At 38.7% G+C, this 23,299-nt stretch overlaps 3 protein-coding genes across 4 annotated transcripts in view; all 3 read left to right on the plus strand.

The window, feature by feature from the left end:
* ppan (peter pan homolog) overlaps positions 1-7,517 on the plus strand; it is an 11,244-nt gene extending 3,727 nt beyond the window's left edge. The window contains exons 6-12 of the mRNA XM_081388063.1: positions 19-95; positions 277-384; positions 567-690; positions 4,151-4,229; positions 4,325-4,454; positions 5,631-5,794; positions 5,879-7,517. Coding sequence (XP_081244189.1) covers positions 19-95; positions 277-384; positions 567-690; positions 4,151-4,229; positions 4,325-4,454; positions 5,631-5,794; positions 5,879-6,285 — 1,089 coding nt within the window. The 3' untranslated portion in view covers positions 6,286-7,517. The remainder of the gene's footprint in view (positions 1-18; positions 96-276; positions 385-566; positions 691-4,150; positions 4,230-4,324; positions 4,455-5,630; positions 5,795-5,878) is intronic.
* On the plus strand, positions 6,559-18,211 carry p2ry11 (purinergic receptor P2Y11). The gene is made up of 2 exons (XM_081388087.1): positions 6,559-6,606; positions 17,031-18,211. The coding sequence occupies exon 2, from the start codon at positions 17,053-17,055 to the stop codon at positions 17,950-17,952; it is 900 nt and encodes a 299-aa protein (XP_081244213.1). The 5' UTR covers positions 6,559-6,606; positions 17,031-17,052; the 3' UTR covers positions 17,953-18,211.
* A 1,490-nt stretch (positions 18,212-19,701) lies between these two features.
* Positions 19,702-22,988, plus strand: eif3g (eukaryotic translation initiation factor 3, subunit G; the record flags this gene model as incomplete). Of its 2 annotated transcripts, XM_081388100.1 has the most annotated exons (10): positions 19,702-19,912; positions 19,988-20,034; positions 20,665-20,753; positions 20,849-20,908; positions 21,234-21,338; positions 21,512-21,707; positions 21,800-21,907; positions 21,991-22,127; positions 22,322-22,428; positions 22,888-22,988. In XM_081388100.1, the coding sequence occupies exons 1-10, from the start codon at positions 19,890-19,892 to the stop codon at positions 22,901-22,903; spliced, it is 888 nt and encodes a 295-aa protein (XP_081244226.1). In that variant the 5' UTR covers positions 19,702-19,889. The 2 variants fall into 2 exon arrangements, with proteins under 2 accessions (XP_081244226.1, XP_081244227.1); XM_081388101.1 differs by lacking the exon at positions 22,888-22,988 and having other exon boundaries at positions 19,799-19,912; positions 22,322-22,432.
* Between the last annotated feature and the right edge of the window lie 311 nt (positions 22,989-23,299).

A 23,299-nucleotide genomic window follows, 5' to 3' on the forward strand; every position in this document is an offset into this window, starting at 1 on the left:
TAACCTCTAATCTCTCAGCTCAACCTCAACTGCATAAAAAGATGTGTGCTGTTAAATTACGATCCGGTGTCTCAGGAGGTGGAGTTTCGTCATTAGTAAGTAGCCTGGATTTGTTTTTTTTTGTAACAAAGTAAATGTGCACATGATGAAAATTTGAAACATGACTTTCCTGTGATTGTTTTCAAAGTAAACGCACTGATGCACCCTAAAACAAAAGCTGTGTTGTGAGGTTTGTTACGATGTCTCCTAAGTTACCCTTTCCATGTCCTTCCGCAGTAGCTTGAAGGTGGTGCCCGTGGGCATGAGTCGAGGGGTGAAGAAGCTCATGCAGGAGAAGTTCCCCAACATGAGCAAGCTGGAGGACATCAGTGAGCTCCTCATGAAGTTAGTCTTCCATGAGCTGGAGACCATTGGCATAATTTGATGCATATGATGAAATGTATTAAAATTGATGGAACAGTGATGTTTCAAAGTAAACGTTCTGATGCACCAGCTTCATACTTCTATTTGTATTTTAAGTAAGTGGTTTTATAAGTCACACTTTCGTTGTCCATTGCACTTTTCAGAGGCGTCAACCTTTCTGAGAGCGAGGCCGAGCAGGACGGGGATCACAACATCACGGAGCTTCCTCAGGTGTACTCGGGTCGTGGGAACATGGCTTCTCAGCAGAGTGCAGTTCGTTTAACTGAGGTGAGGAAACTCCTTGCAAGCCACTAGTCAAGTCGCATGTGATGCCTTAAGGGGTTAGTTCACCCGAAAAGGAAAATTATCCCATAATTTACTCCCTCTCAAGCCATCCTAGGTGTATATGACTTTCTTCTTTCAGCCGAACACAATCAGAGTTATATTAACCTGTTAAGCTTCACCAGTGCGTCGGCGCACTGAAGCGTTTTTTATTTATTTAATTCAAAATTACTATCAGATTTAATGTTATACCTTGACAAACTATACATCATTAAAAAGATATAAGACTCAAGTTTCAGTATTTGACCACTATTGTATTCTGAGAAACTCATAGTGACAGTTATGTCTTAATTTGTGTCAGGAGTTATGAAATGAAAAAATGAGTCGATACCTTTAATATGAATTATGCGCGTCAGCCGCTTTCATTCATAAAAAACTCCTGTGCTGTCGTCATGACAGCGATACACAAAACAACGTCCCTCAGGGCTTTAGCTCAAAAATGTGCAGATTTGGAGAAATATTGATAGATTCTTTTAGATTCACATCATATTTCTATAGACAGGAATAATATTTATTGAATTTATACCCAAATGCGTCAATGTAATCTTTATGAGCGTTTGGTATTCTAATTCAGAGTGTTTTCAATTCATACCAATAGCCTGAGGGCGCTATATGCACAGTAATATAGTCCATATATGGCACATGAAGAAGAGCCATGATCATGTGACATTCCAGGAAGCCTCGAACACACACACAGCTAACAGAGATCGGCTGTAATCATGCAGATAAAAGATGTTTTGAAGACAATAAACATGATTGCAATGATATCTGATTTGCCTGTGTTCTTCAAGCCATGCCAGGTATTTTTATAATAATAGATTATATTTATAATGTAATGCTAATCTATATAGACTTCATCATTGTGCATAATACTATCAAATAATATATTTTCTGTCTGATTTTTTTATCTGAAGCTAAATTAGATCACAGAAGATTATTTAAAACATTCGGCTTGAGTTATAAAGTACGTTTTGAGCATAAATATGGTTTTAATCTCATATATTGTCGTGTATTGATGGTGTGCTAAGCTAACATGCTAGCTAGCCCTAACTGTTAGTCACATGACATGGTCTTGAAAAACATTTAACTAAATACAGAGTTTTGGGCTTATTATCTTCAGATTTTAAACATAAAATGTTTAGACATGTGGCTTTAGCTGTAGTGCATTTCTAGATTGCTCCAGTGCCCATTTCAATTTTATTTTCATGAGGATGTTTCATAAAAAATAATTTCTAATAACTTTACAAAACTTTGAAGCTATTTATAACAATTTTTGTCATTACGACAATAATTAATTCTACATTTACAATAAACTGCCAGGTGTCAGCTTTCAAACGAGATCATACTTGTGCTGTTAGTACAAAGGGTTCATGAACTGTATCTGTTTTAGTTTGGGTATGTCATTTCTGGGGATTTTTCAAAAGTGGCGTTGCAGCTTAACAGGTTAAAGAATATCCTGGTTCTTCCAAGCTTTATAAAGGGAGTGAATGCTACCTGAGATTCTGAAGCCTAAAAAAGCGTATCCGTCCATCATAAAGTAATCCACATGTCTCCAGGGGGTTAATAAAGGCCTTCTTATGCGATGCGTTTTTGTAAGGAAAATATCCATATTTACATCTTTAAAAACTCTATTCACTGGCTCTATACGAGTCTAGTTCCAGCGGACCCGATGCATGACGTGTTGACGAACGTGGAAGCACAAGGGTAGAGCAAAACGAAACACCAGTCAGAATTAGAAGCCTAAAATTTCGATATAAGAGAAGAGGAAGCTTGAGTTTGTTGCCCAGTCCTATTTGTTTGAACTGCGAGAAGCGTTAGCTCTCACCTAAGCCTATGTTACTCCTACATCATACGTCATGTGTCAGGTCAGAGGTCACTCGACTTGCATACTGCCGTTACCGGAAACCAGTTATACCAGTTTATAAAGTTATAAATATGGATATTTTTCGTACAAAAACACATTGCTTTGCTTCAGAAGGTCTTTATCAACCAAATAGCTGTATGGATTTCTTTTATGAAGGATGGATGTGCTTTTTTGGGCTTCAGAATCTCAGGTACCATTGCAACTTTTGACATTGTTAAATTTCTTCTTTTTGATGTAAAATCTATTATGTGTTTATGTATATTTTTCTATTTAGCTATTGATTAGGTATTTAATTTTAATGTCTTGCAATTCCTTAGCACAGTATAAGTCTACCCGGTCGTTGGGTGGCTGAATAGGGGGAATGGGTTACACTTTAATATGTTGTATATCAAAAACAATTGTTTTCCCGAAAAAAAAAAAAAAAAAAAAGAATCTCAGGTATCATTCACTCCCAGTATAGACGAATCCGGCGAAACTACCGGAAGTAAGCGGGCGCCATTACTGAGCTGTTGCTGGGTAGCGTTGCGCCATTGCCTCCTATTGGTTTGGTTGCGTCCACTGGAATAAACAGCCCGCGATTTATGACTGTCACTAACGTTACATCTACAACTTTCCTATTCTTCCTCTGCCGAGTTATTTGTACAGTATGAGTGTTGTTAATGGTCTGTGAAAATCGGACAGGTCCTCTTAGAACTAACGTTATGTGTTTATCATCTGGTAGAGTGTGCATTATTTAGCTAACCAAACCATCCGGAGCAGATCATTTTGACCCTCTATCAGTGACCTGTAGTTGGCATTTTGTTGATCATCGGATGCCAGGCGAAGGAGAAAATACTCTTGAATACCTTCTAAAACAACCGAAGGGGCGCGTTGGGGCAGTAGTAACATTACTTATGTCTGTTGTTAATGTTTGATTTGCTTGACTGTGACTCTCACTCTGAGAACCAACAACGCTAGCAGTTAGCTGTAACCACCCTTTCCTTTTGAAATGTGAAAATGAGATAAATAATGGTCACAAATGAAAAACATGAATTCGTTTATTTGATATTCATTTATTTATTGTTGCCAAATGGACAGATCTTTTTATAGTTTCCTCGTTAGCTAGCCTAGCTAGCATAGTTATTGCCAAGCTATTTTCATAAATAATCTGTAAGATCGTTTGTACCTTCATCTGTGACTGGAGGCCACTGTCTAACATCAACCCAACAAGTCATACTGCCTGGCTGTAGCTGTCATCGAGGGTGCGTTATCACGGAGGTTTGTTTATACTAGTAACAGCTCAGTAATGGCGTCGCCACAAGATGGCAGCCTACACAGAACGCTCGTCAGATTCGTCTATAAGGCTTGGAAGAGCTAGGATATTATTTAAGTTAACTCTTGATTGTTTGGCTTAATGAAGAAAGTCATATACACCTAGGATGGCTTGGGAGTGAGTAAATTATGGGATAATTTTAATTTTTGGGTGAACTAACACTTTAAAACGCTGCCTGATTTGGCCGTTCACTTGGGTTTGGAACATGATGGGTGTCTGTTTTGCTACAGATTGGCCCCAGAATGACTCTACAGCTGGTGAAGATATTAGAAGGCATGGGAGAAGGAAATGTGCTCTATCATTCCACAAGTAAGTATAGCTTTCTGTAAGAGGCCGTCTAGAAACAAAACGTAGTTATTACTGAGCGTAATCTTGAGCTAGTCCAAATTGTGCTCTGTCTGCAGTCTCAAAAACGGAGGAAGAGCTTCAGGAGATGCTGAACAGGAAGGAGGCCCGTCTGAAAGAGAAAGCAGAGCGGAAGAGAAAACAAGAACAGAACGTTGCTCTAAAAAAAGAAAAACGCGATCAGAACAAGTGAGTAGACCATCCATCTGCTGCTCTGGTGGTGATGAAACGCTACATGTGGTGTAGTCTTGTGGTAAAAGAGCAGTGTTCTTAACCTGTTTTTTTAACAAACCTTCCACAAGTTAACCATGAGAATTTATCTAATTTACCATGTTATGCTCATTTACAAGTTCCTCATTTTATTTTACGGTCTACTAGAATGCATTTACATGATTAAAAGTAAAAAAAAAATAAAAAATCTTCCACTCTACATTGTTGCAGCCCCTCTTTTCACACTCTGCTTGAAAAGCTGTATTTTAGTTCGTTTCTTTAAAGCCACCTTTCCGAAAAGCCGCCTTCTCAGGCCCGGTTTACACCTGGTATACATTTTGGTCGATCGATTGCAAGTGTAAGGCACTAAATACAGGTGTAAACCGGGTCTAAAACCTTTTGAGCTTGCCCACTTAGTTGAAAGTCCAGGTAGTCGAAAAACACATTAGAGCGTATTGCTTTCGTGGTGTAAAGGCTCATGTGGGCGAATGATTTCGAACGGCCACAAAAGACCGCTTACTCTTCGCCTACTGACCTAATGAGTAAACATTATGGGAAGTGCGCTAGCCAGAGGGGATTTAAACTTTGGCTTAAAGACTGGAACACACCAGTTTTTGTGTGTCGGCCAACTAAGTTTTCTCAGTGTGTTCCGCTCTGTCGGCTGAAATTGGTCCTCGTTGGCTTTTTTTTTTTTTTTCGGCCGATTCGACGTGTTGATTCGGCGTCGGGCCGTCAGTGAGAGAGAGTACTCTGATTGGCTGTTCAGCCTAGGGAACGAGTCAGTGCACGAGAATAATAGCAAAACAGCGAGCAAAGAAGGCAAAATGGTACAGATAGAAGTTCATGTTCATGGCACTAAATGAGAAAGTCACACAATGTCAAGAAAAAAAAAGAAACATAGGTTAACCGGTATTTCCGACAACTCGAAAATCAAAATGGGTCAAATTGACTTGCAAAATAAAACTAGGTCGGCTGGCCCAGTCTGTTGTGATTGGTCAACCACTCGTGTCAGAAACGTAACGCCCCTTACTGTAATTGGGTTTCAGCTCCTGAAGCTTCATGAACACCTGTTAACAGTATTATATTTATGGTACATATGGTGTCTTTATGTTAATGATATAGTATTTGGTCCTAAATGTGTATCATTTCTTAAAGGAAAAGGAGCTTGGAGGGAATCAAGAGAAAGGGGCAGCAGGAAGGGCAGGTGTCCGATGATGAAGTGGAGGATCCTGGGAACCAGGAGGACAAGCCTCCAGCCGAGGAGTCTGAGGACGAAGCAGATTATTACAGACAGGCTGTAGGGGAGGAACCAGATGAAGGTATCATTTCATACCTAATTATTTGCAAAGTTTTACTCTTATCATTTGCAGTGTTGGTAATTTTGTTCTTTGACTCCATCTCAGACATGTTTCCTGGTGCAAAAAGGAAGCGCGGCCCTGGAAAGTCACCGAAACCCTTCAAAAAGAGGAAGCTGTCACCGGGGAAGGGCCCTCCCCAAGACAGGAAGAGTTTTAAGTCGCCTGATAGGGGGAAGAAAGCTGGTGGGCAGCGGTTTGGGGATCGGAAAGCTGGTGGACAGCGGTTTGGGGATAGAAAAGGGGTAGAGGGGAGAAACAGGTTTAGGAAGAGTGAAGGAGGCAAGAGGTTTGGTACAAAAGGGGGAAAAGGAAATAGATTTGCAGGGCAGAAAAAAGGAGAAACTGGGAAGAAGTACGGCGGACAGAAAACATTTAAAGGACGTGCTGGTATGAAACGCCAGAAAGGCGCTGAAGGAAAAAAGGACTTCAGGCACAAAAAAGGAAAAAGCTAAAGGAAACAAATTAACCACAAGATGGGACTGTTGCTTCACTGATGCGTCAAGTGTGATGTATCATTTCCATGCAAACATCAGCAATAATTGTGTGTAATGTCAGACTTGTGCCTTGTATAAATGTTCACAGAGTTGGATGCAATTGCCAATAAATGTTCAAACCGTCACTCGAGCGCACTAGTGTGCATGTCTGGGCTTGTGAGTGATTTCACACATTGTTCTCTTAAAGAAAAAAAAAAAAAGGGTACCATTTGCATGAGACAGGAAGTTTGACAGTTTCAAAGGAGACTGTCGGAGTATTTAGTAAAGCGGAGATACTTGGTAAGTTTTATAAGCTTGTTTGATTTTTAATTTGATCAAATTTAGATTTTTTTAATGTTTATACACTTTCATACCATTTAAAAAACTGCAGAGGATAATATAAAAGCAAGGCTTGTTTCTGTTGTGTTCCTCGTGTATATGTGCTCAGTACAGGTAGCCTATGTTACATTGTATTAACATGTTTTTACACGTCTCAGTTGAGTAAAGTGTAATTGATATGTAACTACTTGATGTGGTTTTATTGGTTTGAATACATTAAGGTATTTGTGCTTGAATCGTATTTGGTGAAATTGTTGTAGTCATTTAAACCCATTAAGAGTTCTTAGCCCTATGTTTCCAAATTTGGTGAAATATTGTTTGAATTCGCTGCAAATTATTAAATTCATTAACTTGTATATTAAAACAAAAAAAACATTTGAAACAAAGCAATCCACAATGCTTGCACAACATTCTCCATCTCATATCATATACGTATTTGGGTGTGATTTTTCTTTTTTTTTTTTCTTTTTTTGCAAGTGCTGTAAAGACATGTTTTGCAGTGCATGGGTCGAGCTATTTTTAGTCATCACATTTTGCCAACTGCAGTGCAGATGTGACCGCATGTATCTGAATTACAAGACTTAAGTAGTCACGTCTTTTTTTTATCATTACATCTTTTATAAACTAAGCTAAATTTCTAATTGTAAAATGTTATGTAAAAGTATTTTGTTGGCTATAACAAACCATTTTGAAAAATGCATGGTACAAAGAAATAGAATCAGAAAAAGAGTTGAATCATAAACAAGGTAGCGATTAATTAACGAACCGTAGTTAATGCATTAGGTGTCAACTAACAATGCAAAACAATTCATGTTCATTTATACAACTTGAAATCTTAAAAAGTGTATATGTAGAAATAAACGAACCAAGTTAAAAACTATAAAAGTATTATTGTTTGTTCATTTTAGAACCTCATAGTTAAATCTTGTAAAACTAGTCTGTGTTTTGGCACAGGTGTGTATTTTTATTGGAATTTTACTATTTCACCCCTATTTCCTGTAATACATTTATTTTGCACTAAAATAGTTCCAGTCAGTATCTTAAGAGGATGCTCTTATTGAAACCCATTAAAACTGCCATTTTTAATCCTAGGGTCATTTAACTATAAAATTATGCAGTCTTTGTTAATAGGCTTTCATTATGTTGGGATATTTTAAACTAGTTTAAAATAGTAAACAATTTTTTACCAGATTGTGACATGTTTTTCAGGTTTGGCCTTTAAAGCAAATACTCGCTTTATTCCTGCTTTTTGCTTCTGCGTATTATATGGATAAATTTATATTGGATAAATTATGCAGCTATAATTGCGTGGGTGTGTTGGTAAATCATTTTTATAAACTTAAACCTCTATAACTTTTTTTTTGTTTCACTTTTGTTTCCCAAGGGTCTATGCTCACAAGCTGCACATTTTTATGACTGTTTTTGACACGGACAATTTTGTCCTCTATGGACCTATGTGTAACCTTTTTTTAATTAACGCACAAGGTTTAATGCAACAAAGATTGTTTTGGCTGTACAGCAACTCTAGAAGAAAGTCATTGTCTGGTTTAAGGGCACACTATGTGAGATTTTTGGATCAAAATATCGAAAAACCACTAGAACAATGTTATATATTTTGTTGATTTGTGTACATACATTATCCCAAATGTTTCTAAGGATGTTTAAATCCAGAGAAATAAGCAGTTTTAACCAGGACACGGACCGTGTCCGTTCGACGCCTATCAATGACATCATACCCGCGTTACCCTCGATTTATTTTGTAGAAACACCAAAGGCGCTTTAATATATTATGTTTTATTAGACAGGTAAGCAGCTGTTTGGATACAGTCAGGTCCATAAATATTGGGACATCGACACAATTGTAATATTTTTGGCTCTATACACCTCTGAACCAATGAAACAAACAAGATGTGCTTTAACTGCAGACTTTCAGCTTTAATTTGAGGGTATTTACATCCAAATCAGGTGAACGGTGTAGGAATTACAACAGTTTGTATATGTGCCTCCCACTTTTTAAGGGACCAAAAGTAATGGGACAGATTAACAATCATAAATCAAACTTTCACTTTTTAATTCTTGGTTGCAAATCCTTTGCAGTCAATTACAGCCTGAAGTCTGGAACGCATAGACATCACCAGACGCTGGGTTTCATCCCTGTTGATGCTCTGCCAGGCCCCTACTGCAACTGTCTTCAGTTCCTGCTTGTTCTTGGGGCATTTTCCCTTCAGTTTTGTCTTCAGCAAGTGAAATGCATGCTCAGTCGGATTTAGGTCAGGTGATTGACTTGGCCATTGCATAACATTCCACTTCTTCCCCTTAAAAAACTCTTTGGTTGCTTTCGCAGTATGCTTCAGGTCATTGTCCATCTGCACTGTGAAGCGCCGTCCAATGAGTTCGGAAGCATCTGGCTGAATATGAGCAGATAATATTGCCCGAAACACTTCAGAATTCATCCTGCTGCTTTTGTCAGCAGTCACATCATCAATAAATACAAGAGAACCAGTTCCACTGGCAGCCACATACCCACGCCATGACACTACTACCACCACGCCTCACTGATGAGGTGGTATGTTTTGGATCATTAGCAGTTCCTTTCCTTCTCCATACTCTTCTCTTCCCATCACTCTCTGGTACAAGATGATCTTTGTCTCATCTGTCCATAGGATGTTGTTCCAGAACTGTGAAGGCTTTTTTAGATGTTGTTTGGCAAACTCTAATCTGGCCTTCCTGTTTTTGAGGCTCACCAATGGTTTACATCTTGTGGTGAACCCTCTGTATTCACTCTGGTGAAGTCTTCTCTTGATTGTTGCCTTTGACACACATACACCTACCTCCTGGAGAGTGTTCTTGATCTGGCCAACTGTTGTGAAGGGGGTTTTCTTCACCAGGGAAAGAATTCTTCGGTCATCCACCACAGTTGATTTCCGTGGTCTTCCGGGTCTTTTGGTGTTGCTGAGCTCACCGGTGCGTTCTTTCTTTTTAAGAATGTTCCAAACAGTTGATTTGGCCACACCTAATGTTTTTGCTGTCTCTCTGATGGGCTTGTTTTGTTTTTTTCAGCCTAATGATGGCTTGCTTCTCTGATAGTGACAGCTCTTTGGATCTCATATTGAGAATTGACAGCAACAGATTCCAAATGCAAATAGCACACTTGAAATGAACTCTGGACCTTTTATCTGCTCCTTGTAAATGGGATGATGAGGGATTATACCATGGTCTGGGTGAATACTCGATTTTATACCATGGTCTGGGTGAATACTCGATTCTGATTGGCTGCAGGTTGTCCGTTAAAAAGTGATAATGGACACCAAAGGCGTCCCGTCAATTTGCCTGATGACAGTTCTAAATGATTGCGCTGGCTCAAACCAAAGTCCTTTCAGGCAAGTCGTGCCACTCGGCCGCCATCTTGGCAACGCCTCCGGAGAGCTATTTCGGACTAACAAGACCAGGCTCCAATCTAAATGAATGGGCAGAGAGTCAGAACTGCACTTTCACTGGTCACGTGGACATAAAAACTGCATGTATAGAAACAGCAGTAAAATATGATAAAAATCGCTGAAAAAGTTTGATGACTTTGCCCCAAAATAAGGGTTAAAATGCCTTTTCCCCCACAGGTTATACCTTTACTACGCATGCGCAAGGGTTCACGTTCACGACACCAAACTTCATTTACGTCTCTATCCAGAATGCCGGTGTTGTGCCAAGCACTTAAACAATTATATGTATTTAAATGTCTGAAACCTAAAATAAACATTATGTGGTTAAAACACTGAACAGTTGTGATAGAGATGACAAGCACTAAGCGCGTCCGTCTTTGGCTCAGCCCAGCCACAGCGCGAAAGCACAGGTTGAATTTGGCAGTTATTACACGTCACCACTAACGTACATTCGCTCCTTAGTGGTCAGCTGCAGACTGTTAAAAGCAGATGATTGGCTTTCCAGCGGGAGGGGCGGGACATGAGCATGCAACCTGGATTAAACAGTATGTAATGTTAATCTCTAAATTATTGTTCTGTTACGTGTAATAGCCTACCTGGACTTCCTGTTCTGGCTATGCCTGTGCTTTTTCAGCACAAGGTAGAGCACAGCAGGACAGTGTGTGTGTGTGTTTTTGAGGAGCCCGTCTGCCTTGTATTGTGCTGGCATTTCATGTCAACCTTTGAACATAGAAATGCTTCATTGAAGCTCTGACTATTTAAACAATTACAAAAAGAAAAAACATGCCTATTGTACATCTTACTCGGAAGCTGTTTCGCCGAACCGTATCCTCGGTAATAGGATAGGTTTTGTCCACTCTCAAGGTCACTCTTGAGGACTGTTGAAAGTCCTCCAACCAGGCCTCTGCCTCCTCTCTGGTGGCAAGTTGAAGTTTTATACAGGCTGTAAAACCCATCTCCAATGGTGTGTAGGTGCAAATAAAATGGCAGTGCCCCTCAGGCATAAGTTGGTGTTTAAATAAATGAAATATAATGTTAGTAAATCAACCATATTATTTCAAAAGGCAAACTTACAATTATCTTTTTACTTGCATTGTAGTAGAAAAAAGTACAGGTCACAGATAATTTGTATAGATTAGTACTTATCAACACAACGAACAACAAACCCTTACTGTAAGCCACACACACCTCTGCACCACCGACTATCACCTCTCTCTCAGTATCTCTCATCATCACAAAACTCGCTCAAACATTTAGGACTAATCTAAACACGATCTAAACTAGGCTATAAAAATGTGAACTTGGAATATAAATCTGACGGCACGCACTTATCACACTGTTTACTAGCATAATTCACCTCTGTTGGCGGTAAAGACGATCAAAACAGACTAGCTGACAGTTTGGCATGAACGTGAGATGATATCTATGGGCGGGACATGTGCATACAACCGCCATCTTTGCCGTTACGGGTTTTCCTTATATAAGCCCTATTCGGACGGGACTAGTTTTCCAAACGACGTTTGAGTTACAATTCTTATCCACCTACGTCTGTGATTTCATGTACGGATTCGGAGGGGACTAATATAGTTGTATTGAGGATTGAGGAAGTGTCATGTCTCATATAAATTGTCTCTGCTCAAACTCACTGATCAACTGCTGCGGTCGGGTCGCTTGTGGCCACGTTGCTTGGCAACGCCTGTATACGGGAGATATTAAATAGTGCGCTCGACTTAAATAAAAACCCTCACGATTTTTACTCTAAAACACATTAAAGTATTATTAACCCCTTAACGCCCATTGTCGCGAATTTGCAACAAACCCCTTCCATTCAGACTGCAGGCGAGATAGCGTGTGTTTTCCCCCAATGCCTGTTTGTGCACATTCGATACATACCTAGGAACATTTTGCACGCAATGGTTTATCGTAGGAGCGGTCGGAGTGGGAACTTATGGAAGCTTGTTTCCGCCACAAAAAAAAAAAAAAAAAAAAGATAATTGCGACTTTTTATCTCACAATTGCGAGTTTACATCTCGCAATTCTGACTTTATTTCTCAGAATTGCGAGATATAAAGTCAGAATTGCGTGAAATAAAGTCAGAATTCTGAGATATAAAGTCAGAATTGCGTGATATAAAGTCAGAATTCTGAGATATAAAGTCAGAATTGCGAGATATAAAGTCGCAATTGCGTCTTATAAAGTCAGAATTCTGACTTTTTTTCTCGCAATTGCGACTTTATATCACGCAATTCTGACTTTATATCTCAGAATTCTGACTTTATATCACGCAATTCTGACTTTATAACACATAATTGCGAGTTTATATCTCGCAATTCTGACATATTTTCTCAGAATTGTGAGATATAAAGTCCAATTCTAAGGGGGGGAAAAAAGACGGACTTTTTTTTTTTTTACCTCAGAATAGTTTATATCTCACAATTCTGACTTTATAACACGCAATTGCGACTTTATATCATGCAATTCTGACTTTATATCTCCCAATTGCGTGATATAAAGTCAGAATTCTGAGATATAAAGTCAGAATTCTGAGATATAAAGTCAGAATTGCGTGATATAAAGTCGCAATTGCGAGAAAAAAAGTCAGAATTCTGACTTTATAACACGCAATTCTGACTTTATATCTCAGAATTCTGACTTTATAACACGCAATTGCGACTTTATATCATGCAATTCTGACTTTATATCTCCCAATTGCGTGATATAAAGTCAGAATTCTGAGATATAAAGTCAGAATGCTGAGATATAAAGTCAGAATTGCGTGATATAAAGTCGCAATTGCGAGAAAAAAAGTCAGAATTCTGACTTTATAACACGCAATTCTGACTTTATATCTCAGAATTCTGACTTTATAACACGCAATTGCGACTTTAAAACACGCAATTCTGACTTTATATCTCGCAATTCTGAGAAATAAAGTCAGAATTGCGAGATGTAAACTCGCAATTGTGAGATAAAAAGTCGCAATTATCTTTTAAAATGTTTTATTCAGTGGCGGAAACAAGCTTCCATAGGAACTACATCCGGTTCACCGAAGCTAATATTTTGTTTTGCAAAATCCGCATATCAAGTGCGCAAATGTGGAGAAATTTCCCAAAATGAGTTAAGTTGTGCTAAGATAAAAATATGTACCAGCTTATTGATTGCTTCTATAGCTATGTTATTCATATAGACTTCATGTGACGAATATCTTTTACGTACTTTGTAGATTTCTGTTTGTAGCAAATTTGCGACATTGGTCCATAACGGCTGGATTGGGCTAATGGCTACATATTATAATAATGCTGTATTTAGATGGTTTCAGACAAAAAATTTTTTTTTTTTTTTTTTTTCACAAAAAATAGCATGTTAGGATATAACACTATAAGAATATATAATGTATGCACTGGAGAAACAAGGAAAGAGTTAAACAGAGTGTAACATGGAATGTATAAAAACTACTGTCAATGTTAGGGAGTAGGAGAGTGTTTTGTTTCTTGCTGTTGTCAAGATTCATTAATTTGTCAAAGTTTATAAGTATAAAGTTTACAAGTTCTAACAACTTTGTGCCATGAATAAAATCTACATTCCTGAGATGGGAAAATGTGTTTTATTAATTTTTCCATTTTGTAAAAAAATACCCTAAATGCCCACTGTCGCAAATTTGCAACATACCAAAATTACCCTAAATGCCTGTTGTCGCAAATTTGCAACATACCAAAATTTCTATTTATTTGTTGTGCAAAAGTGAAATTGATAATCTCAACATTACCATCTACTTAAAGTCAAAAACACACAGAATTTTTTTTTTTTATACAGCTTTATAAATTCAGGCGTTAAGGGGTTAATTGATTAAATATTTCTTTCTTTCGTAAGTGACCGTGGTATAAGCGGGTTAATGCCCTTCGAGGTGTCCATTGTCAGGTATTAATGGACTTCGGCGGAGGCGACCGTCCGACGCGCAGTCGTCCATTAATACCCTGGGCACCTCGTCGGGCATTAACCCTTAAGCCGCTTGTCCACCAGCGTCCGATAAATTTTTGTTCCGACGCGACGCCTGTGACGTTTTCGCTGCTTGGGTGCGGGGTTTGTGGGCTGGAATAAATATGAAACCATAGCAACGGCCATACACAAAGTCTCGCCGCCGAGTTTCCATTGGCTGCTGCCCCGCGTTTTGACGCTCTCATTTGCATAAAGTATCCACCGAGATACTTTTTTGACGCGCTGCTGTTGACCAAATCGACGCGACGCGACCCATCATGCTTTGCGGGGGCGTTTTTGCTGCCTGACGTAGTTCCATAGGAAATGAATGGGCTTTGGCGTCGCGTCAGAAATCTCGACGCTGGTGGACAAGCGGCTTTACATAACACACACCTGGCCATGGAACAGCTGGGCAGCCAATTGTCCCATTACTTTTGGTCCCTTAAAAAGTGGGAGAAACAAAATGTTGTAATTCCTACACTGTTCACCTGATTTGGATTAAAGCTGAAAGTCTGCAGTTAAGCACATCTTGTTCGTTTCATTTAAAATCCATTGTGGTGCTGTATAGAGCCAAAAAGATTAGAATTGTGTCGATGTCCCAATATTTATGGTCCTCCTGACTGTACATTCATTGACAGAAAACGAATCATTGTTAGGCCAATATAGCTCAGCAGTTAGTATTTTGTTTAAATCTCGTTTTTGTGTGTCATGCTTGTCTCTCATTAGCAAATGCTCCAGCGGCCTCGTTTTGCTCCAGCGGCTTTTGTAACGTTAATAAATGTACCGGTGTAACGACAATGGCCTTTTTGTCCCTTAGAGGTGTTGTAGGATCATTTCTGACGCGTGAGATCCAAACAATGCTTCCAGTCCAGTACTGCATTTAGCCTATCCCTTTATTTGTCACAGCTCCGATGCCAAAACACATTAGGCTATAATCCACAAGTTACCATTTCCACATACGATCCTGACACGGTCAAAAATGGTTTGCCTCCCTCATTAGTTACACCTGACTTCACTTGCTCTCTGGCTACCTATATCAAAGAGTATAGAAGTAACAAGAGGCGAAACTCAATAGAACGTTCCATTGCAACAAACTCCCCCATGCGCAGAGCTGCAGCGCCGCCATCTTGGACTGAACGCAACACAGCTGTCATAGGATTGAACGATACCGGCTCAAATTCAAAAGCGGTTAAATGAACTAAAAAGTAGTTTCTAGTTTTTAATATCTCTAGAGCAGACATCCCATGTCTCCCGGAAGATCCGGGAGTCTCCCGCATATTTAGCGGCTCCCTGATGCCCGCAAATTAGCTATAATCTCCCGTAATCTAGAGCGAGCGAGCAAGAGCGCGCAGCTCCAAACCGTGTCCACACGGCAGAAAGGGCGAGGAAGCGAGATATCAACATATCAACCTAAAATATGGAACACAACTTGTTCAGATTTTTTGCTTTCATTTTCTTGCAGTTCTAAAGTAAAATATATTTTGTAATATAGGCTATATATTTTATATAAAATATAAATAATTATATTTTTTAAATTTGTACATTTTAATAAACTCAAACTTATATAACTTTTTTCTGTTTCACTTTCATAATTTATTTCACTTCAACAATAATCTGACAAATTAAAACAAGACCAACCATAGGTCTAAATTCCAAAGCATTCTTGAATTAACGTTACAACCATTTAAGGATAGTGATTTTCATGTTTATGCGAAAAAAAAAAGGTGACAGTTAAAGGGTTAATTTAGTGATAACAATGAATTAATAAAGCGATCATTTGCCAGGTTAGGTGTTCATATATCTCTGAAAGTAAGTTATGCGATTTAAAAAGCCCATTTCGAGTCTTGACAATTTCGACCAAATAACATTAGCAAACTGTTACTGCGGTTATGGGATAGCTTACATTAACGTTACAGCACCTGTTATCGTTTACGTTAGCTCACTTTAAAGTTAATAAAACCTTTTACTTTACCTCTCTGGATCTTTGGGGAATCTATGAAATGCTAGTTGATTGGTTGTAGCCTACACTAGTTGTTGCAGTTGATGGCAGAACACTGTTTTTTTTTCTTTGTTTCCAATTATTTCCAGACATAATGTTAATGCATTATGTAGTTGTGGTAAAGCCGTTGGTTCAGTCCAAAATGGCAGCCGCGCTACCGAAGCGCCACCTAGTGGCTGTTGTCAAAACTGCAACGGAGTTTCGCCTCTTGTTACTTCTATACTCTTTGCCTATATACCCACTAAACCCACACTCCACCCAGTGTCCAACAGTGGAACTACAACAAATTATAAATAGAGCATAATGGCTCTTACAACCGGTCATCCATGAATATGATTTCTGCCCGAGTGCCATTGTATTTTCCACCGGCTGTAGAGGTGAAGACAACAATGATTCCGCGAAATCAAGGCGTCATCAAGCTACGCCTTTATTTTTGAATAAACGACCTCTAGTGGTGAAAAATTACATAGTGTGCCTTTAAAGGAACCTCCGCTAGCCTAGCTTAGCACAAAGACTGGAGGTAAACGGCTCCATCTAGCACACTGCTCCCAATAAGTGACAAAATAACGCCAACATTTTCCTATTTACGTGTTTCGATTTGTATAGTCACAGCGTGGACAAATAACAAGGTCACATGAGACACAGCCGCCATCTAACCGTATATATACTGGGAACTATATTCTCAGAAGGTGAAGCACTGCTACTTCTGCGAAGCAGTATGCTAGCTGGAGCTGTTTACCTCCAGTCTTTGTGCTAAGCTAGGCTAGCGGTGGGTGCGTCAGACAGAGTTACGGCACGCACGGAGATGAGAAGGGTATGTATGGACTTATCTAACTCTGGGGGATACGGTGAATAAGCTAAAGTTCCAAAAGGTCTGCGTGTTCCTTTAAGTAAGTTTTTGATTTATTAATTTCCGTTGTAAAAAAAATAATGATTTATTAGGTGACACTACCAACTCTGTTTGTATTTTTTAGGGGTCAGAGAATACCAGAGACAATGAGCAACACTTCAGACAAATATAACTTTCAAGTCCTCCTCCTCCCCCCCATGTATGGCATTGAGATGTGTGTGGCTCTGGTGGGGAATGTTTTTGCCCTGTGGCTCCTGGTGACCAAAGAGAGGCGGAACTGGCACACTGGAGTAGTGTTCTCCTGTAACCTGGTCATCTGTGACATTCTTTACATCCTGACCTTGCCTTTTCTCATCGTTTACTATGCCAAAAATAAGAACTGGACCTTTGGAGATGCTGCATGCAAAATCGAACGCTTCCTCTTCAACTGCAACCTCTACGTCAGCATTTTCTTCATCATGTGCATCAGCGTCAACAGATATGTCGCCATAGTTCACCCATTCTTCACCCGGAGCTACGTGCGCTCTAAACATGCAAAGATCGCAAGCGTGCTTACGTGGGCCATCGTGATCATCGCTTCATCGCCAGTCTTCAAATTTGCTGGAACCCAATTGAAAAACAACCAGACTCTTTGTGTCTCATGCCGCGATGAAAGCATGCACATAACCCACTTTAAGTACAAGATATTTCTTATGGTTGTAGGCTGCATGATTCCTATGGTAGTTACCTTTGGGTCTTATTTAGGTGTGATTTGGACCATTCTGAAAAATAAAAACATAACCACTCTTGAAAAGAGGAAAGTAGCTCTGTTGGTCGCTCTGGTCTGCATCCTTTACGCCACGTCATTTGTGCCCTATCACGCTCTGCAGACTTACCACGAGCATCTGAAGTCGGTGAAACCTCACAAACACTTGGCCTGGGTGTATAATTCATATCAAGTGTCAAAGGGCCTGACCACCCTGAACATGTGCATACATCCACTTTTGTACATGGCTGTGTTTGACAGCATACGGACAGCTTGCTGTGGAAGGAGCTCGGATGACTAACCTTCATACATTCAGTATATCTTTTGCCAAAACCTCACACAGTGACATCCTGAATGACGATTTTCTGCTAAAGCTTGTACTCTGTTTTTGAATGTCTGAAACCCCAAACCACATAGACAAATGAGAAACATTTTCCTTGTGTTATTTTTTATTCAGAAATTTGTATTTGTATGCAAATAAGAACATTTATGACTACAATTCAAATGCTTGATATGTGTTTGAAGCTGCAAAAAAATACCAATTAAAGATATTTAAGAGAAGACGGAATTGAGTGCATAACAGATGGGGATCAGATGAAGCAAAAATTGTGCTAAAGCAAATGTATTTAATCCAAAATGTTGGTGATTTGTGTGTGTATATATATATATATATATATATCAATATTATATATATATATATATATATATATATATATATATATATATATATATATATATATATATATATATATATATACACACACAAATCAGCAACATTTTGGATTAAATACATATATATATAAATATTAGCTCTAAATTACCCAGAAAAGCACTTCTTTTTAAAAATTGTAGATTTGGGGTATATTGAGCTTCAATAATATTCCAGTACATTGCCATTTACAATATTACTTTCATTGGACTTCACAACTAATATTGTTTAATGTATAACTCAAGGGAACATTAAAAGCCTGCTGTATCATATTTAATATGCAAATTTAACTTTGCTGAAAAACCTGTTGCACATAATCTACTGCATGACTTCTGTCGTCTAAAAGCCTAGTTTTAGTATAAATCTAAAAACGTCCCCCTTCAGATTGTGATACAATGATTTTAATGATTTTTTTTAATGTAAACATAGGAATAACTTTTATATTGTCAGTAATATTTCAAGATGAACACTTAATGGAATGAAGGAACTGAGGAATTGAGGAACAAGTATTTGTTCATCGCTCAACCATATTGCATTGCATGTTTGTCAAAGCTACAAAGCTTTGATCATAAAAATAGGCATTTAAATATTAGCATTTTAGTAAGATTAGTATTTGTATGCTAACGGATGAAATATGATGCTCAACAAAATAACATACGCAAACCTTTTTTTATTTTATAGTTTGTCTATCGGATCAATAAACTGTTTCATTTCAAATAATTACATTTTTCTGACTATTATTTCATATTGTCAGGCTTTTGCAGGGTTAAGTCAAGTTTGATATAGCCAATTTCCCAATACATATTGATTTAAAGCAGCTTTAAGAGAAAATATTCCCTTCTGCTGTTCAGCAAGACATTTGAAGCTCTGAGGCATATAGGCTGACCTTAAAATAATGTTTTGCATTTCATAGGAAAAGGTAACACTTTACAATAAGGTTCATTATAACATTAGTTAATGTGTTAACTAACATGAACTAACCATGAGGAATACATGTGTTACTGTATTTGTTAATCTTTGTTAATGTTAGTTAATAAAAAATAAAGCTGTTCAGTGTTTGTTAATGTTAGTTCACGGTGCATTAACTAATGTTAACAACATTTTATTAAAGTATTAGTAGCCTAAATGTTGAAATTAACATTAACAAAGATTAATAAATGCACAATGAAAAGTGTTTTTCATTGTTAGGACATGCTAACTAATGTAACTAGGTCATTTTAACTAACGAACCTTTAAACCTCATTTTTGAGGTTAGTTATCATTTTTGTAATGGCATTTTCTTATGTCCCTAGATAGATGAAATATAATTAGGATACCTCGTTTATCTCATCTTTTACGTAGAGAGGAGGGGGGAAACAGCTAATTTTAGCACACTTTCTGTTCTCTTCAATCGCTCTTCTTCACCTCCCCCTCACGCCTGTAGTCGCCCTCCGCGCGCACAGGGGTCGCTGTAGCGCAGCTCGTGCTCTCGACCACCGCTGACTGTCGCGGGAAACGCTTCCTCTCGAGGCTCAACGCTACCCGTAAAGATGCCGTCGATCGAATTCGACGAGTAAGTTTTTCATATCGTTTTTACTGACTCTTACTGCTGTTTAATAGGCATCTAATGACTTGTGTTTTTCGACAGCTCAAAGCCGAGCTGGGCTGATCAGGTAGAGGAGGAGGGAGATGAAGGTACGAGGCCGCAGCGCAGCCTGCGCTTAAATATCATCACACACACGTGTTTAACACACACTCTTTCATTAAAATACACTCATTACATAAAGCCATATGAGAACATGCTTTACAGATATATAAACACTCTGATTATTGTGAAAAGTACAGGAAGTGAGCAGGATGCCTGACTGAAGAAGTCAGCTGGTGCTTTGTACTGTGGCTACTATACTATATATATATATATATAATGCTGTACTACACCCAGCTATAATATATATTGTACTGTACTTCTTTGCCATGTTAAACAGTACTGTTCAATGCACTATAATATACTATTTACTTGTCAGTAGTGACAATAGGCAAATTGAGAAAAGAATAGATATGCAAAGAAGGTAAATTTTTTTCCCACTATTAAAATAATCTTAAAATTACTGTTCACTTGGATATGTGACAACACTAAACATACTAATATTCCATGCAGTCAATTAATTTAAGGTCATAAAACTTCTACAAGAATTAGAATTAAAAAAACAAATAGTATTAGTATTAGATGACATATGTGCATAATGTTCTGCTTGACCGTCCATGTGAACTAACCATAGTAACGCATCTATAAGGGATCAGTTTACATCGAATATTTCTCAACAGGTTCGCTTCCTTCGCCAAAAGAGACCGTCAAAGGTAACATCAAGACTGCCACAGAATACAAGATAGATGAAGATGGCCAGAAGGTTAAGGTCAGTAGAGTTTTATATTCTTTATAGTATATAGTACTTTTGAAAGGGTTTCAGAAAAATCAGGTTTCATATTTATTCGTTGCTCCTCTGGTCAGATTATCAGGACGTTTAAAATTGAGACGCGGAAGGCCTCCAAAGCAGTTGCCAGGAGGAAGGTATGTCTTCATTTGTCTTTAATATATTCATATCTAGGCCTGTCATGATCATGAATTATTGTGCTGATGATTAATTGTCGTATATTTTTAGCTTTTAAAATGATAAACTGGGTTCATATGTTTTACTTAAATGCCATGAAATTAATATTTATATGAGACATGGAGTTTGTTTTGTGTACTTTACAACAGTTAATTTGATATATTCTTTGGCAAAATGTCATTGAAATTTAAACTGCACAATTAGACGATTAATCCATAATCGCGACAGGCCTATTTATGTCTCCATTAAACATTTTTTGAGAGATTGATTGTCTTTTCCCAACAGAACTGGAAGAAATTTGGCAACTCTGAATTTGACCAACCAGGTCCGAATGTTGCCACCACTACAGTGAGTGATGACGTCTTCATGACCTTCATCTCCAGTAAAGAGGTAGGATGGTGATGAACTCCCAGTTTTTGCACTGATCCATACTTAGAAGCTTAAAAGTGTTTTGTAAGTCAGTTCTGATGTGATGCAAGCTGATATATTTCAGTCCTTTGACGCGTTTCACTTCCCTGTTGTACCGATGCCAACTTGAAGTGATTCTCCTCGGTGTTTTTCAGGACTTGAACGCTCAAGACCAAGACGAGGACCCAATGAACAAGCTGAAAGGTCAGAAGATCGTGTCCTGCCGTATCTGTAAGGGGGATCACTGGACCACTCGCTGTCCGTACAAGGACACACTCGGCCCAATGCAGAAGGAACTGGCCGAGCAGTTGGGCCTGTCCACGGGAGAAAAGGAGAAGGCAGCGGGTACAGGTATGTTAAGCATATTTTTGGCGTTGATTATTCTTTTTTTTAAACATTTTTTTATATATAATATATATAAATAATTTTGTTTTGATATCTAGAGCCCGAGCCTGCCCAACCAGTCCAAAGCAAGACTGGGAAGTATGTTCCCCCCAGCCTGCGGGACGGTGGTACTCGCAGAGGGGAGTCCATGCAGCCTAACCGCAGAGGTGCGTGTTTGAGATTCACATCTCCAACACTGACGTTCTCAGTCGTGAAGGCTAATGCTAATGTGTTGGTATTCTCTCCGCAGCGGATGATAACGCTACAATCCGCGTGACCAACCTTTCCGAGGACACCAGGGAGACGGATCTGCAGGAGCTTTTCAGGCCTTTCGGCTCCATCTCTAGGATCTATCTGGCCAAGGACAAGAACACAGGCCAGTCTAAGGTGAGAGATGTGAAAGATCCGAGTTGATTCATTTACTCATGAACAAAAACAGGAACATGAGCTTAATGGTTCAGCTAAAAATAAACCGATTTGCTCATACTTGTTTTTCTAAAATGACTGTTTCACTGTAATGAAGCACCATGCGAGTTATTCTTCTGGAGAAATTCATATGACTTGTTTCCCCATCACTCCAGGGCTTTGCCTTCATCAGCTTCCACCGCCGTGAGGACGCAGCCAGAGCCATCGCTGGCGTGTCGGGCTTTGGATACGATCATCTCATTCTCAATGTGGAATGGGCCAAGTGAGTCCTCTAGAAACTCTTCGTTTAAAGGGATAGGGATTAATTGTCATCATTTACTCACCCTCATGTTGTTCCGAACCTGTATGAGTTTCTTTCTCCTGTTGAACACAAAAGTATCATTTTGAAGAATGTTGATAACCAGTTGACGTCCATAGTATTATTATTTTTCCCTACTATTGAAGTCAGTGGCTACTGTCAATTGTCTGGTTACTGACATTCTTCAAGATATCTTCTTTTGAAGAGATTTCCAAGTCAGAGATTCAGAGAAAAACCTACCTAGTATGTAATCGCCATTGACCAATGGTAGTTTGAAGGGGTTTACCAGTCGGAGCGAAGTTTGCTTTGGCGAACTCTTTCAAACTCTCGAGTTGGCTTGAAGTATATCAGGGCCTTTAGAGTCTAAGTCGAGCAGCAGGTGTGTTTTCTCTGGTCTGATCATGTTTTGCTTTGTCTTTCCAGACCCTCCAACAACTGAGAGAGTTCCATGAATATTCCAGGAGGTCTAGAGCTGTTCTCCATATTGTATAAGGCAGTGATTCAAATAAATGCAAATTATCTGATGTGTTGTGGCTATGTTCCTTAATTTGTCTTTGATCAGTTTGTTTCCGGAGTACTTGCAATGATTCTCTTACAAATAATAGGGAACTAATGAAGAAATCTGAGGGAAATGCAGATCTGCCTTTGTTAAATGTTCTTAATGATCAATCTTATAGAGGCAGTCTGAAGGTGGACATCACTAAAGACAGGGCTGATACCACCATAGACATATTATCATACTTTTGACACTTAACGTGCTGCTTTCGTTAGGATGACAAAGTTTTAAGTGATGTTTGAGGTGGTCTTCCTCAGCAGTCCATAATTACCAATCAAA

The sequence above is a fragment of the Scardinius erythrophthalmus genome (genome assembly GCF_964197995.2).
Source record: "Scardinius erythrophthalmus genome assembly, chromosome: 1".
NCBI classification, from domain to species: domain Eukaryota; kingdom Metazoa; phylum Chordata; class Actinopteri; order Cypriniformes; family Leuciscidae; genus Scardinius; species Scardinius erythrophthalmus.

Bases quoted from the DNA above. Each gene is read 5' to 3' on its own strand.
- p2ry11 (XM_081388087.1), top strand. From the start codon at position 17,053: ATGAGCAACACTTCAGACAAATATAACTTTCAAGTCCTCCTCCTCCCC.